The sequence below is a fragment of the Macrobrachium nipponense genome, chromosome 38, assembly GCF_015104395.2.
Source record: "Macrobrachium nipponense isolate FS-2020 chromosome 38, ASM1510439v2, whole genome shotgun sequence".
NCBI classification, from domain to species: domain Eukaryota; kingdom Metazoa; phylum Arthropoda; class Malacostraca; order Decapoda; family Palaemonidae; genus Macrobrachium; species Macrobrachium nipponense.
The window spans coordinates 5,288,895-5,305,370 of record NC_061098.1 but is presented as its reverse complement, the minus strand read 5'-3'; the positions used below and the strand labels follow the sequence as shown (position 1 = coordinate 5,305,370).

The 16,476-nt window shown below is 34.1% G+C and overlaps 1 protein-coding gene across 1 annotated transcript in view; it reads left to right on the top strand.

Annotated features, from left to right (window-relative positions):
• Positions 1–16,476, top strand: part of LOC135209572 (oxysterol-binding protein-related protein 3-like) — an 88,703-nt gene that overhangs the window by 31,424 nt on the left and 40,803 nt on the right. The window contains exons 8-15 of the mRNA XM_064242245.1: positions 3,037–3,156; positions 6,765–6,901; positions 7,216–7,368; positions 8,896–9,148; positions 10,929–11,071; positions 11,786–11,884; positions 12,768–12,954; positions 13,235–13,255. Coding sequence (XP_064098315.1) covers positions 3,037–3,156; positions 6,765–6,901; positions 7,216–7,368; positions 8,896–9,148; positions 10,929–11,071; positions 11,786–11,884; positions 12,768–12,954; positions 13,235–13,255 — 1,113 coding nt within the window. The remainder of the gene's footprint in view (positions 1–3,036; positions 3,157–6,764; positions 6,902–7,215; positions 7,369–8,895; positions 9,149–10,928; positions 11,072–11,785; positions 11,885–12,767; positions 12,955–13,234; positions 13,256–16,476) is intronic.

Here is a 16,476-nt window from a genome sequence, read left to right as displayed (position 1 = left end):
GACTGGCTCCTCTTCCCATCTTTTTTCTTCCCTCTACCTTTGGGTATAGGGACACACGGTCGTCACCCTGCTGGGTAAGGACGAGATGCAGGTGAGCTACTCAATAGAGCACCATCCTATCCCTTTCAGTAGGGATAGGAGTAAATATCCACCACTTCCTCCAACAAGGGGGAGGAAGTGGATGCCAATTGAGACAAACCCATCATTTTATGATTGTCTCTTGCAAACAGGAACAAGTTCTTGCTTGCTGGTACGAAGAGATACGCTTGCCTCTCTCTTAGTACTTGGCCCAGAGGTCTGACCATTGATCCTGCGGTGCACACCCCGATCAATCGGACAGAGGTTTGGATCCCTCCCTTGCTCTTACGACCAGGGAGGCACTCCAGGGTTGGACGAACACCAGTCTGTTCACCAAAAAGACTCAGATTCCTCCCACCAAGAAGTGAGTCTTCCTATTGTTAAGGAGGCCGAGGGTTTGTATTACGTATCGGAACAAATGACAATTTGTCAAAGAAAATTGCATTTTTCCTAACTATACAAACCTGAGGTCCTTTACATATAGTCCCACCTCATGCCACCCCTCACTCTGCAACTTTTTGCATGGGCCTAAAGCAAAAGTGATTCTTCACCTCTCGGGCGCGCGGGCGCGCGCACGATCGGACAAGCAGTTAACTACCGTTCTCCCCTTGTTCGAAGCTTACGACCGTCCCAGCTGCCGCTAGTTACCTTCCTATTGTTAAAGGACCTCAGGTTTGTATAGTTAGGAAAAATGCAATTTTCGACAAATTGTCATTTTATGATGAAATTGATCAAAAACCAGGAATTTGTGGATATTTATCATAGAAAAATACCGCGAATGCGCAAATTTTCCGCGAATAATGCGGGGAAACGTGCCCAAGAGAAATCCGCGAATGTTTGAGTCCACGAATCTGGAGAACGCAAATACGGTGGGTCCGCTGTATATATTTAAACAGTTAAATACTATATAGGGAGTTGGTATGTGAGTTCTCCATCCTTTTGGGATACAGATTCTTCTCCAGAGTTGCCATTATATATTAATTCCAGTAGTAATTCACTGTTGGTGGCAAAAATTATGGTAACAAATTCTTGCCTTCACTTTTGGTGAAGTAAAGTAAAATACCTTTTGCTTTTTTTAAAGTTTAAGCTCAGACCATAAAATTTTATTGTATTCTATCCAATGAAACCTCTGTACAATTAGATTCATCAAAAAATGAGTTGTCCAAGTATTGGGTTATTGTCATGATGTTTTCATGTAAGTATTTGTTCGTGCCAAACGCATTTTAGCTGTGATGCATTGAGCATTGATGTCCACAGGTTCTTAAATAGCAAATAACTAACAAAACAGTCCAGAAAGAAATGTAATATATTTTATGTTCCTATGTATCTACTGGTTTATAAACAAAACTGTTCAAAAGACTAAAATATCTTTTTCAGGCGCTCCTCCCATAAATTTACTTTAGATTAAGTTTACAATAGATATAAGTAGATACAAATTGTTTTCCCATTGTAATGGGAGAATAATTTAGAATAAGATTACAATAGATATAAGTAGATACAAATTGTTCTCCCATTGTAGTGGGGGAATAATTTAGAATAAGTTTACAATAGATATAAGTAGATACAAATTGTTCTCCCATTGTAATGGGAGAATAATTTAGATTAAGTTTACAATAGATATAAGTAGATACAAATTGTTCTCCCATTGTAATGGAGGGGGTATGTAGTAGTTTTTCTTGTCGATCAGTTACCAGTTGACGTGTTGAGAATATAATTTGAGATAAATAGGTTTAGCATTAAAAAATCTTTCCTTTGGAAGCCTTGAGCTCAAGGCTGTCAATTCATGGACAGCTACCTCACTGATAAGATTTTGCATTCAACGATAAGGGAACATTTGGCAAAACACAGTGAGTCGGTCTTTAGATAAAAAAAAAATTTAAAAATCCAGGAATTAACATTGTTTAGGAATTCTTTCATTTTTGCACATTAAAAATATTTAAATTTAGATGGCATACTGTTTAATATGAATACTATATTCTTTATAAGGTTTTGTAAATAAGTTTTACATTTAAGATTTCTCCTGTATTGGCTTATATTATTGTATATAAATTTTATTTCACAAATAGTAGATGCAAAATGAAAAAAACTGGTGTCTTGAATATTGACATGATAAAATTATTTTGCTTTAGTGGTTTTGTAAAGAGTCTTTTAGTGCCTTCTTAATCTCTGCACATTTGCTTCCTAGTGGTATTGAGTCATTAACACCAAATACCCTTATGTCCAGCAAAATTTTGGGTCTGATCTTTTACACATGCTAATGTATACACCTCATCTAGAAAGTAAATTACATATGATTATGCAAAGACCAAAATATACAGATGTGCACTAGATAAAATAAAATACGTACATCAATTGTTGGTTCTGCAAGTCAGTTATTTGAATTTCTGTGTTTTGACTAAAATTTTTTTGGTATTCATATAAGTTCTGTCATGGCATATAGAGACTCCTTGTCAGTGCCTGATGCCATGGTTTTTCCAACAGATTATAGCCTAACTTTTCTTGAATTTGTATGTGTAGAAATATTTGGATACTTTAGTATTTAGATAATTTGTGAATACTTATGAGTACAAGAAGCTTTGCAGGGCATGTATTCACTAAATCATAAGGTTTTAGAATCTAGGGAATTTCAGAAACCTAAATAAAGCACTAAATACTGTATACAAAAAGACATTTTGACTGTAATAAAATCTTCCAGTTGTGTGATGTATTATGAGTAAATTGAAAGATAATATAGTATTTCCTCAAGCAGTGGTATAAGAAACACTAATATCTTGAAGAATTGAACCTAGATTCTTGATTGGATGCTGCTAATATTTTTTTCTTCAGCTTGTTTGAGCCTAAGTTCTGAATTTAAGTTACCGTACGCAAAGAAGCCAATTCTTAGATTCATTTTGTTAATGAAATTTTGCTTCACTTTCAAATTTATTGCAGTACTGTACTGTACTTGTTCTTTAACAGACCCTTTGATATCAAGTGGACGCACTTCCTTGCCTGGCTCTTTACCGGGATCACATCACAATACATTGAATCGTGAAGGCAAGTCAAATACCTCAACCACATTAACTGGGGCAGCAGCTGGTAAGTTCCAGCATCTCATATGGTATTTTAAGAATGCCATTGAGATTTGAATGTGTTGCTCACTCAGAAAAAGTCTAGATGCAAAGATGGAGGATTTTTTTTTTTATAGAGTTCAGGGATAATTCCTCCTAAGTTTTACAAACCCATCATTTACATTGGCCCCCTTTTTGTCCACAAGTTAACTGGCTGCTTGCTCATGTATGGCTGTGTGGAGCTTGCGTTCAGGTAAGAACGCCATCTTTTGGTGTGTCTACCTTGCTATTAGCAAGTTGTTTCCTAGACTTAGATGATTTTAGCTGTAATATTTATTCCATTCCAGGTAATTCATGTTAGTTTTACCTTTTTCAGCATCAGTTTTGTAGCTAATTAATTGGAGTTGAGTGATGGTGTTATATTGTCACATTGATCGGTGAACTTCATTGTCAGTGATTGTTTCACCAGTGAATGGTGTTTTGCCACTTTTCTCTGCCATGTTGCGCAGCATTTACTTGCTGTGACACTGTAAGTATATTTATTTTGCTAGTTTTATATGCTGCGTCATAATACAGTGCTTTTGGTGTACAGTATTCACTTGTAATGATTTAGCTTTTGACTTGCAGAAATTTTAATTTGGTGACAGTAATGAAGTGCAGTTATGGTCTGCACAATTACCTCCACCCTTTTTTCTGCCGCTGCTTAACTGAATAACTCATTTAGTGGGCCTTATATTGGGTTTGACTTTTCATATCATAGAGTAAGTTTTTGTTTCTTGGTCCTAATTCATGTTTTTGCATGCTAATAAAGTTTTTAGCACTTAGCAATCTATTTTAGCTAATTTCTTGATATTGATGTTCATTTTGTGCATCACGAGCTATTGCTGGTGTTTTTTTTTATATCAAGACATGATAAAATGATTTTGTTTTGTATTTTTCTCAGCAATTTTATATATAAAAAAAAAGCTTTTCAGTTTTTGTTTAGTCTCTGCTTGTCCTCTTTTTAGTGTTCATAAGTTGTTAACATTGATTACTCTTTAACCATCAAAAAGTTTACTTCTATGTACATTTGTAATTTTACTAACACTATAAAGTTTACTTCTATGTACATTTGTAATTTTACCAACACTATAGTATACAAAGGAAACACAGACATGGGGAAGGGCCAAAGTGGACAAAAATCCAATGAAATATAAGGACCAGGACTTTTGGCCAGGTTAGGGGCTTAAGGGCTTTGCTGAGCACATGTTCATCACGTTATGCAATTACAGCATCATGTCAGCTTCTACATTAGTAGGTGTACTGAACTTGAGAGAGATATAGTCTGCCACTGTATACTATATAGCTATGTCCCTACCTGATGGGCTGTATGAGAAAATGAGCTATGATGACATTAATATTTTCACAGTTTTCATAGGGTTTTATCATAGATACCTTGTTTTACAACAGAATAACTTCATGCTTATTAGCACTAGCACTAGAAACTTCCTTTGAAGGCAAGGCACTAATTTATTTAGGACAAATTCACAGCAAATAAGACTTCGTAAGTTGCATGCAAGCACATGTTTGAATTCACTGCCAAGAACTAACGATGATGCATGGCCGAACACTAGAGTTAGAACATCATGTACTAAAGAACAATTTATATATTTTGAAATTCCTAAATGGTTTTATTCTGAGTACACATGTTAATGTACATGCATATTTTTTGTATACTATTTTAACATTTTTTTTGTGTGATTCGTCACTTTTGCTATTGATTTTTGTAATTATATGGCTGGCACTATATACGTACAACTGTACAGTACGTGTAGCTGAACGATATGCAAATAAGAATTTTTTAAAAACATTTTTAAGTTTTGAAATGATATTACACTGTACTTACTTCTCATTACTGTTCATTATTTTATATGTCAACATTTTTTTTATGTGATTTGGAATTTTTTTATTGGCTATGGTTTTTCATGGTTTTTTAACATTTGATGCTGACTTGTGTGTGGAGATGCACAAAAATGGATGTAATTTTTATTTTTCATTTCAATTCTTAATGAAAATAGCCATAACATTAAAAACCCTGTCTTTAGAAAAAATACTCAATGTAGCATGAATCCTAAAATGGAGAAACAAATTGACATGTGTAACTGCAAATATATTTTGAAACGACTTAACACTGTGTTATGTATACATTTCTTGGTTAAATGCATATCCACTGTCTCTGCTTAATGCCAGAAACAAAAGAATAGTACCCATATTTTTGTGCCATAAGCAGTCAATCTGCATTCTAAAATGTAAACAAATTGATAATAAAGCTAGAAGAATAGTGAATATTTCATATCTATTGGATAGCAATATTAAATATGTAAAGGTTTGTAATAAGTGGGTTCCTAATGCTGTATGGTGTAGTGGTAGGTTTACGATTATGGAATTCATCTAAAATATACATAAGGACTTCAGGAATATTACAAGATCTGTTAAAAAGGCAAGTATCTGTTTCACCCAGTAGGAACACTGAATTCATGAATCAGAATGAAATTGTTGTTTTAAAACAATTGTCGAAACATGTTTTTTTTTTTTTTATCTCGTATTAGCTGTAAGCTATTGCATATAGAATATACTATACAGAAGGAAAGTTGGTTCTCTCTCTCTCTCTCTCTCTCTCTCTCTCTCTCTCTCTCTCTCTCTCTCTCTCTCTCTCTCTGTGTTTGTGTGTGTGATCCAGGGGCAGCTTAATAATGAGATTTTGCTTGCCGCTATCATTCTCTTTCAATTCCCGAGAACATTCAGTTCACTATTTCAGGCAGCTTTCTGACAATCATAATGATATTTGGACCCATGATGTTGCCTGGCACAACCCCCTCTTCCTTCTTTTTCCAATCACCTCTGCCTTCAGTGACTTAATGAAAGTGTATTGATGGATGACATATGTTTTGAGGGCTTTTCTGTAGTACATACATAATAATGCTACAGAAAAGCCCTCTCTAAGCTCAGGATCACGTTTCCTTCCCTTTCCATCATTTGGTGGTGGCTTGTTTTCCGCAATGATGCCATCATTCATGTAAATCTAGGATCCTCCCTCATAAGTGGCTTCACACTTATGTAGTGGCAGCAATCTCGACTTCAGCTATGTAGGCTGACCTCTGTTTCTGTTGGTGTTTGAGGGATTTACAACAGTTGAGAGAAGTGATTATGGTACTGTATCACATCTAGGTACTGCACCTCTTAGACAATTTTTTACAATCACCTGATTTTAGGGTTTCTTCTGCAGCTTGGTCCTATTTCATGTAATATTGTAATTTTTGCTGATGTGAATGATGTGTCTCTAAGTTAAACAAATAAATTTTTCTGTTATACATAAACTAAGCCAATCTGTTTCTTTAGGTTGGTAAGTAAAGTGTTTCAGTGTTCGTACAAATTATGAAATAAAAAAGAAAAATGCTTTAAAAAATTATTTTTTATTGATGATGTAATATTAATTTCTAACACTTCAAACAAAGACTACAGTGTTTGTACAATGTTTATATGATTATTTTATGCTAAATAGGTGTTTATTGTTGATGTTGTAAGATCTATTTGAACTTATTGTTTAAATTCCATCATGCTATCTCTCAGAATTTAATAGTTTCCTTTTATTTGCAGGGGCTGGAACTCTGCGAGCATGGTTGGTAGACAGCTCTGGATTAGATATTTTGACAAAAGAAATAAATAATACCCAACAGCATGTTCAGCAGTTGGCACACCTTCTAAATAATATAGAACACCAAGATGATTTGAGTGTTAGTATTTTAGTTTTCAATCAAATATGTATTTTAGAAATTTGCATATTTATAAAAACAGCATAGATGATTTAGACTTGAATTTTAATACTATAGATACTCAATGATTTTTTGGACAAATAAACATTTCAGTCATGCCTCGGTTATTGAGGTTCATACTTCCTAAGTGATTTGATTATAATTGAGTTTGTCAAATAATAATGATATAAAACCTATATATTGACTTTGTGTCAGAAAAATACTTTTGTAAATTGTTATTACCCTTGTAGTAGTTTATTTTTTTAACTTTTTTTTTTCTTTTATGCATCTTTTAGCATGGGGAACCAACAACACCTTCTACCAAGTCAAGGAGAAAATTCCGTTTAAGGAAACACAAAAGTAATAAATCAACTGGAGGTGAAATAATTATTAACACAAGCCCTGGTAAAGGAGCTACTGATCAGGTTGATGCAGTTATGCCTTCTCTTGTAAGTAACTTATGCTATAGTATGTTTATTGCTCGCCAGATGTAGTGTTGTTGTTCATCATTGGCTCATAATGGAAGCATTTTGTTCCCTTGCTGCAAAACTGGAACACTGTCCAGTCCATGGCAGTATGTTGAAAATTATTGTTCATAAGATTTGGTGAAGTTGAAATAAAAAAAAATACATTATTTCTGTGTTTAGGATGATTTGATATATTTCCTTGTAGTACTGTTTAATTATGTATCTATTTCATCATGTATGATAATGTGCTTCTGTTTTTCTTATTATATTTTATATTCTCATGTGAATTTCTTTTTAGTTTCATTGTTTATGTAATTTCCATAGGTTTAAATGGTTCTTTGTTTGTTTGTACATGTAGGCTCTGTTACTTATTGCCAGTGATAAATAAGTGCTCTGGAGTTGGTGGGACCCCTTCGGTATTTGTTTGCTAATTTCTTCTGTTTTGTTGATGTATATGACAAGAAATATACTGTATATACAAGAAGCAGTCAAGTGGTTGGTTGGTTGTTTTGAGGCTGAGATCATCGAAAACATTTGCTGTGGATATTTTACTTTCTTCCAGCAGTGTAGACTTATTATGTTTGCTTCTTCCTTTAGTGTTTGATCTGGAGGTGTTCGTTGATCTGCTCGTGTAGCTTGATACTAAAATTTTTCCTTATCCTTTTGGATGCCTGACATATATATTTAGTTAACCAACGTGTATGTTGTTATTAAAGCTTTTCTTGCTTCCCACTTTTTACAGTAATGTTTGGTGATCCTTAGTCTTTTACCGTGATTTTTCATCTTAATCTTCTTTGGGGGATTAGCAGATGAGATGAGATTTGATTCCCTTTACCAGTCATCTTGGGAAGTTACACCTTCACTTTCTCAAGGTGTATCTTAAGTGTAGCAAAAGTTCCTCAGAAAAGGAAATGGAGGCAATTAGCAGAGCTCTTTCCAGGGATGGGTAGGAATGTGGTAGCAGATATACTATATATTGCCTGAGGATTTTAAGTCACTGTCATAATATGGGAATTATGCTAGGATGTGTATGACATTAGCAAGTGCTGTAACCGCCTCTTTCTTATAAATCTTGTCCAGTTGAATATAAGTTTAGAAGAGGTAAGTTGATGTTAAAAGTTGAATACAGAAATTCAATATTCTATGAATTTTGCAGCATCTTTCATACATTTAATGAAGAATTCCATCATTTGAAATTAGTTCGATTTTGTATATCAAACCAAACGAAAACAAATGTAAATAGATGAAAATTATGTTATCTAAAGAGGGAAAGGCCAAGTTAAAAATAGATAGATTTAAAGAGCTAGCTATTAAGAAATCAGTGGCATTTAAAGCTAAACTAGCCGTTATTGTGTGATGAATATTTAGAGTGTTTTTAATTGTATTTAAATGTGTTTTTAATTATATTTAAATGCCTTAACAGAAGCTTATGTAATTTCATTTTTGTTTGATGAGAAATGCTTTTGTTCTATTGAACCTTTTGATGAATAGATGTGTCTTATTTTACAGCAAGTTGATGGTAACCTTTGTGAACTTCGTCCTCTCAGTAGTAGTAATCCAACGTTAGCTCTTCATAATGTTCATGGGAATCAATATGTGCGGCCACATAGTTACTCTGACAATGCGTCAGCAGTTGTAGCAAGTAATCAGCCTCCAAACACACCATCCCCAACTTCGCAGACTTCGTTCTCTAATCCACCACAAATCACACTTTCAATGGAGAGCTCTTCCAGGGAGGACTTCACAGTTTTAGCTAAAGAAGGTGTGTTTATTTCCTGTTAAATGTATAACAAAAATACATTTTGCATTTTTTTCTGTTATTGTCAAATGTTTGATACAAAATGCCAATTTTATTGCTGGGTAGACATTTGAAATACTTTTGTTTGTTATGTGTATTTAAGGGTGAAGAAATAGTTGGGTATCATTATTCAAGGTGACTAGTACTTGTTCTATAGAGACAATCGAATGCATGCAGCACACCAACCAAAAATTAGAGCCAACAACTCATGAATGTGCTGCCTTGTGTTTTTTGCGCTCAAAAATATTGCTTGCCAATATTGGGGTACATCTTGAAGGTCAGAGCATCTGCAGTGCCAGGAAATATCAGTGTATTTAGCATTACTAAAAACCAATCATAGTGAATAATTTGCAACATGTATAAAGTGATGCAACAGATCAAATCTAGTGTAATAAGAAAATGTTCATTGTTGCAGTGGGATATCTTGGTTAAATAATATATTCTTTTATTGCTGAAGATCAGTTTAAGTCACTGATATTTGATGGCTACCCCACATGATCCAGTACTTAAGTGAAATATATATGCAGTGCAAAATTGCATGGTAAAATACGAATTACATTCTTTAATTTAGCAATTATTGAAGAAGATTTATGTCAGAATATCTAACATAACATTTTCAGTTTAGGCAGTTATTTTGTTATAATTGCTCTCTCACATAAAGGTGAATTTCTTTAGGCCAACCTATGAGTTTTAAGACTATTTTTCAAAACAAGTTTAATACAAAACTAGTTTTCACAAGTATCCTCAGTTCCATGGGACACATCTAATTGCACCAATTTAAGATTTGAAGCTGCAAGGACTGATTGCAGAAACTGCTGTGATGCAAAGTGATTGACTGATCAGTGCTTGCTAAGACTTGGCTGGTAGACTTGGATGAAAAAGGAGCTTGGCAACAGTCTTCAGGGGGCAAAGCACCCTGTCCTCAGATGGGCATGCGTGATTTTAATATCCTTCTATGAAAGACATGGTTCCTTTTCAAGTCTTAGCTGAGAGACTTTAGAATCTAAGGAAAGAGCTAATCCTGTCTTTGATACCAGCCTTCTCAAAGGATCTCTTGTGGGTCCAGACTGCCATTTATTCCTGTCTTGTTATGGAATGATGACTATGTTACAGTTGTTGGTGGCTCCTGACATTTGTAAGGTTCCAACATCAGCACAATCCTTTTGTGTAGTTGTGGGTTTCATGTCACAGATTAAACAAAAGGAAACATGAAGCCCAGTGCTCTTGAGAGAGAACACAGGATGAAAATAGTAATACACACAAGCAAAAAGAAGCATTCAGTCAATCTACACAAAGGAATAAAATTCTATACATTGCAGTTGTAACATTTACTCACTGAGCTGAAAAAAGGCAAAATCAGAGTTATAAATAGTAGTTAAATGTTGGAACATTGAAACAAGGTAAAGGAAATTAATCTAGTCCAAGAATACTACACAGCTTCTTGTCAACATACTAGACACATGACAAAGAGGGTTCTTCCTTGTCTGGAATACAGGACCCATTATAGCTGTCCAGTCAGCATATGATCTTTTTCTTTGTTTGAATCACAAAAGGAACTCTATAGGATTCAGGTCAGCCACAAATACGGGCTAATGTAAATGTTGTGCTCTGTTGTAAAACAGTTTAACTATGGTTTGGTATGGATCCTCTATACCTGTAGTCATTTTTCTAAATGATTGTAAGTATGTGCGTAGCAGATTTAGGCAGTAAAAATGGCCATTAAGTTTTGTCATTATATTTCCAGTTGTTAGTCAGATATGCCAAGTTCTTCGTGGAATTCAAAGTGAGAGAGAAAAACTGCGTCAGGCATTGGAGTCAGAGTCGAATGTTTTATCTTCCCACAACACTACTTCTATTATTGCTGCTCTTAGAAATTCATTGAATCAGGTAAGTGACACCTCTTGTGTTCCAGTGGAGGTATGCTTGATTATTTCACATACTACTGTATAGTATTAAAATCTTAACCTGCTTTCCCCAGTCCTTCACTTAGAAGAGGGGCAAGGTTAGCCGTCTTGTTCACCTTTACACTTAAAAAAAGATGAGGCAACAGATTTTTTTATACCCTGCGATGTTGCCTACTTCAGACTCCCAAAAGAAGAAAGAGAAGTCACAGAATTTTAGATTTCTCATTTTATGTATATATAGCTGTGAAAATATTTTTTTCCTTTTGTAAATAGGACACTAACAAAGGTTACTTTCCTTCAAAAATTCACTCTGTTCAGTGAAAACTTAAACATTGAAGTCAAAATGGAGTATCAGAAAGTATCTGCTCCTATAGCAATCAAAATCAGTCGGTGGAAACAGCTGTTAGAAGTCATACAAAAGGTAGCAAAAATATTATGTAGTTTGACATGTGTGGAAAGTAAATAAACTCAGAAAATATTGAGGTATACTAACATACAAAACACAATAAACATACAAAATATTGAAATATACAAATGTTACAGTGCAACAAATAAAAACCAGTACACTAAATAGTTCAAAAGTGAAAGTGTATACTATAGAGCCTTATAAATAAAGTTTTGGTAATATTTTATTATGGGAGAATGATTTCATTTGCGACTGGGAATTTTGAATGTAATTGTAATCTTGCAATTGCAGGCTTTGCAACAGAATGCTGAGCTAAGAGGACGTCTTGCAAGGATCCACGCTGATTCCGATTTGACGGATATTTCTGTTCCACCTTCCATGTCTGAGATGGTAATAACTCATGATTTTTTTTTATCCTCACAGTAACCTTAATGAAGCATTACTTTGAACAAAGGTGACATAACATAGAGTTTTATGTTTTAATGTTCAGTACATATATGCATCCAGACTGTGAACAGGCCTTTTATTGTAGCTATGCAAGTAGTATGTGTTAGGCACCAGTGATATCTGTCAATGGAAACAAGTATTACGTGTTCCTAATATTAATGCTTTCCTTTCATTCAACACTTGTCATATTCTTAGGTTGGGGGAAGAATCATAGCAGCAACTCGTTTAGGTTCTGTATGTTTACCTATTAGCTGAGGCATTTCGTAATTTTCTTGTATTTTTATTGACCACTTATGTTATTTGTAATAAACATCATGCTGTAAACAATGGACCTAAGATAAAATAACAGTTTTCTTTGTAATTAAAAAATATACCAGCACAAGCATATTTGCTTTTTGTTTTGGGTGAAAGGCTTTTTTAAAGGATATGACTTTAAACTGTATAAGCAGTAGAGTAGTATTTTGTATATTAGTATTATTTGAAGCCAATAGTATACTGATATTTTGGACTGTCACCAAGAGTAACAGTGTGTGACAATTTGTTACTATTTTAATGAGAAATTGGTGCATGCAGGATGACATCTTCATCCAAGGGTAGCTAGTCATTTTTGTCTATATTTGAGCATTTTATATTCTTATGATAATAGAGATTATCATATTGATGAAAAATTGGAAAATTATCTCTCTGATAATTTCCAAAATAATTAGTTTTTTTCAGCCATTCTGGACAACTTAATACTACATACTATACACTTAGAGAATAGAAATTTGGTAAACCTGGTCACCATTGGGATACCAATGCTTAATATCTTTTCACTCTTTTGCAGCTTCACAAGTCGCTTCACACTTCTTTATCTTATGAGAGTAGCTCATGCTTTAGTGCTTCCGAGTACTTTGATGCTGCTGATGCATTTAGTGATGCAGGTGGTACAGACACAAGCTCTGAAGCTTCCTCTGATAATAGTTCCTTTACAAGTGAAGCAAGTGATGCTGGAACAGATGCTCACCCAAGTGGTAAGTATACTGCAAAAGTCTTTGTTTTTTTTTCGGTCACCAAAAAGATATTGACAATGTTGGTGATTTCTTGTTTGTCCATACCCATCAATTGAACTGTTGTATAGTTTGTGCATGCTGCATCCATGTATAGTAGCAGTATCTTGTTATATATAGTTGATAAGTGGTGTATTACCCTTAATCTCATGGAAAATGCAATGAGAGATTTAGAAAAATGTGTCTATTACTGTAGTATATGAATATTCTATTACCGGAATTTTTTCTCTTTTTTTTAACATAGTTGCGGACAGTGAGGATGTCAGTAAGTGTTCAGAAAATGATATTGATATTGTATTCGAGATACTTTGTTAAATTGTATGAAGTGATACATGGTTTTTGTAAGGTTTATTGACTTTTTTTATTGTTTTATATATGTAGTTCTCCATTTGATAGTACTACATCATCCTTAAAACTCAGTTAAGAAGATAGTTGTTCTTCATTTGTTGACAGCAAAGGCAGATGGTTTAGTTTCTTTTGGATATGGGTTACTATGTGAAGACTAAGTCCTTGAAACTTTTGGTTCCCTGTACTATACATATAATGACAAAAGTTTAGCCTTTAGTAAAATTAAGATTTTTTCTATTTATACATAGTAGTAATCCCTCCATATATGCGGGGAAATAGTATTGAGTCCCCTTACACAAGCATGTATTCATGTAAGATAGCAGAGCCTCTATAACAGAGAACAGTACACCTTGAATGTGCATTTTGTATTTATACAAAATCAAGCTAGGAAGTAGAAAGGGCCTAAAACAAGAGATGTATAGTTGCCTCTTTGAAGGAGTTCCAATGAGTGATAATCACAAGTAGTACTATGCTTATTTCATTTACAAACTCCATGCAGGTATGAAAACAAACCCCCTCCCCCCCAAAAAAAAGGAATCATGTTACCTTATAACGTTGCATTGGGTATTTGAAACAAAGGACAAGTTAGGCCTTAACAAATAGTTTCTTTTGGAATGTCAAGAACAGTTGAGTTCAGCAGAATTTCTTTTCCAAAGGTTCCCTAATAGGAAACAATGTGATAGGAAGCTTTTTACCTTTGAATTTCATCCAGAAGCTATTCTAAGAGATTTGTATCGTTGTCAATGCCACGGATGGTTTATGTACTGCTTCCCATCCATGGATTGACATCCTTAACTTTGTCCTTTAAGTCTTGTGCCTCATTGAAGATGTGGGCATGTCACCTCCTCCTCTTGTGTTTCTTTTTCTTGATTTTTTTTTTACGTTAATGATTTAATAAGGTCTCCAAGTTCTTCACTATATCTATATGACTTCCAGTTTGTTCTTCCACTTCATCGGTTAGATCAACAAATCCTTCCCATCCAAATTCTTTTACTACCTTGAAGATTTTCTCTATTCATGAGTCCGAGTCCCAGGCATAAACATAGTTATTCAGTAAATTCACTCCATATAGGCTTCCAGTATTCATGTGACCATTTCTGAACCATGTTTATCCATTGCAGATTTTAGAAAATTCAGTTGCACTTGGAAATGGGAAAGATTTCCAGCATTACAAGGTTTCCAGATTTTGGGTCGCATCAGTGGCTTTTTTTGTTGTTGTGGTCAAATACTATAGTACTAGTATTCAATAAAACCACAACTAAAACAGAATGTACATATATAATTCATTGAGTAAATATGTTTTACTGTTTTAGCTGTTCAAGGTGATTATATTTGTGTGTAAATAACAAGTGAAGCACTTCACTGTTTGTGAAGTTAGTGATTTGGAGTGCTGTATGGGAGAATTTTGGGTTGATAAAAGTAGAATAGCAGGCAGGAGGCAGAAAGTAGGTGAAAATGTCTCTTGTTATGACAGGAGGATGGGCTAAGAATGATAAAGTCAGTACATTAAATGTATAGTATTTGGAAGGGAGGACACAATTTATTATAAGGTCTTAATAGGTAAGAATTGTGCCAAAGTCATGTAAAGTTATTGTCGCAGATTTGATGGTGTCTTTTATGTAAGCTAAAATTGTATAGCTTTACCCACTTTCATGTTGAGTGAGGTTCTCATTCATTGATACTCTCATTATCCATGTTTCTGAAGATCATGACATACACTGCATCATTCCCTATCTACGTATTTATGTAATTTGTCAGTCTAGTTTCCTTCATGTGGAATATTTTTTTTTCTTTGATGTAAGAACAAATAATAATACATTTTTTGAACAAAATTTATTATTATTTTTTTTTTACTTTCTTATAGATGCCTTTAGCATGGTTATTTGTAAAATTACCCCAGATTAGGTGAAATAATAGAAAGATTAATAGACTGCAGTATTTTATGAATACTGCATGAATACTTCATGAATGAAACCAAACTGAATTCATTTGAAGGGGGCATTCTCTCTGTCGGTAGGTTGGTTGCCTGAATGTGGAGTCAGTATGAGTTTGGATTCAGTTTGAATCAGTCTTTTGCCCAGAAAAAATTAATAATTAAAATTAGATACAATATTTTTTTTTAATTTAAACATTTCTATCTCAGTTGTTAGTGTGAGACTAGATAAACTGTAAGACTGTGCTGGTGACTGTGATCTGGATTATTACTGTAGATTTTGTGTACTGTACGTGAATGTACTGTTGGCGAGATTGAATACCTAAGTAATTCCAGATGCTTTGTATTGTTGATAGGAACATATCAGACTAAGATTTTAGGTCCAATGAATAAGTAAATCCTGATAAATGGTGTACAGTAGTATGCATTGGTGTAGATGTAAATCCCACTAGTCTTCATAAATTATAGTGATAAATTTTATAGTTGACTGTTATTAGTAACTGTCAAGGAGGATTGTTAAATTATTATAGATAATTCAGTTAGTAGATTTAGTGTAGATGGCAACTTGAAAACAGCTGTTGTATTTCAAGGTTTAAACAACTAAAGTTGTAATAGTGATTATGTAACAGTTGTTTTATACAGAATACACTGTATTGAAAATAATCTGTTGAAATGTTTGGGTAGCTGCTCTGTATTATTTTATATTGCAAGTGTGGGTATTATTGAAATTACTGCCGATTTATAAGTATTTTCATTTTGATTTAATTCATTGAATCATTGTAATATTTTATATGAAGAATTGCATATCATTTTGTTCATGAAACTTACCTGTCAGATATATATATAGCTGTATTTTCTGAGTCCGACAGAAATTCAAAAACTTCCGGCACACACAGTGGTCGGCCAGGTGGTTAGTACCCATTCCCGCCGCTGGGAGGCGGGTATCAGGAACCCAGTCCCATTTTCTATTCATATTTTTCTGTCGCCGGTGCTGGAAACACCTGTTTTCAGTACCTCCGTCTTAGGATTTTGGAAACTTCATGGCCGCTAAATATCCTAATTGTCTTTTGATTTATTGACTTGGATTTGTGGCTAGGCATACGCTATCTTAAATTGTTTTGAATATGATTCATTTTTGTATATCTGAATCTAGTTAGGCTAGTTCAGAGGGTGTTGTCTGCTAAGATAGGGTGTGGCTACCGAAA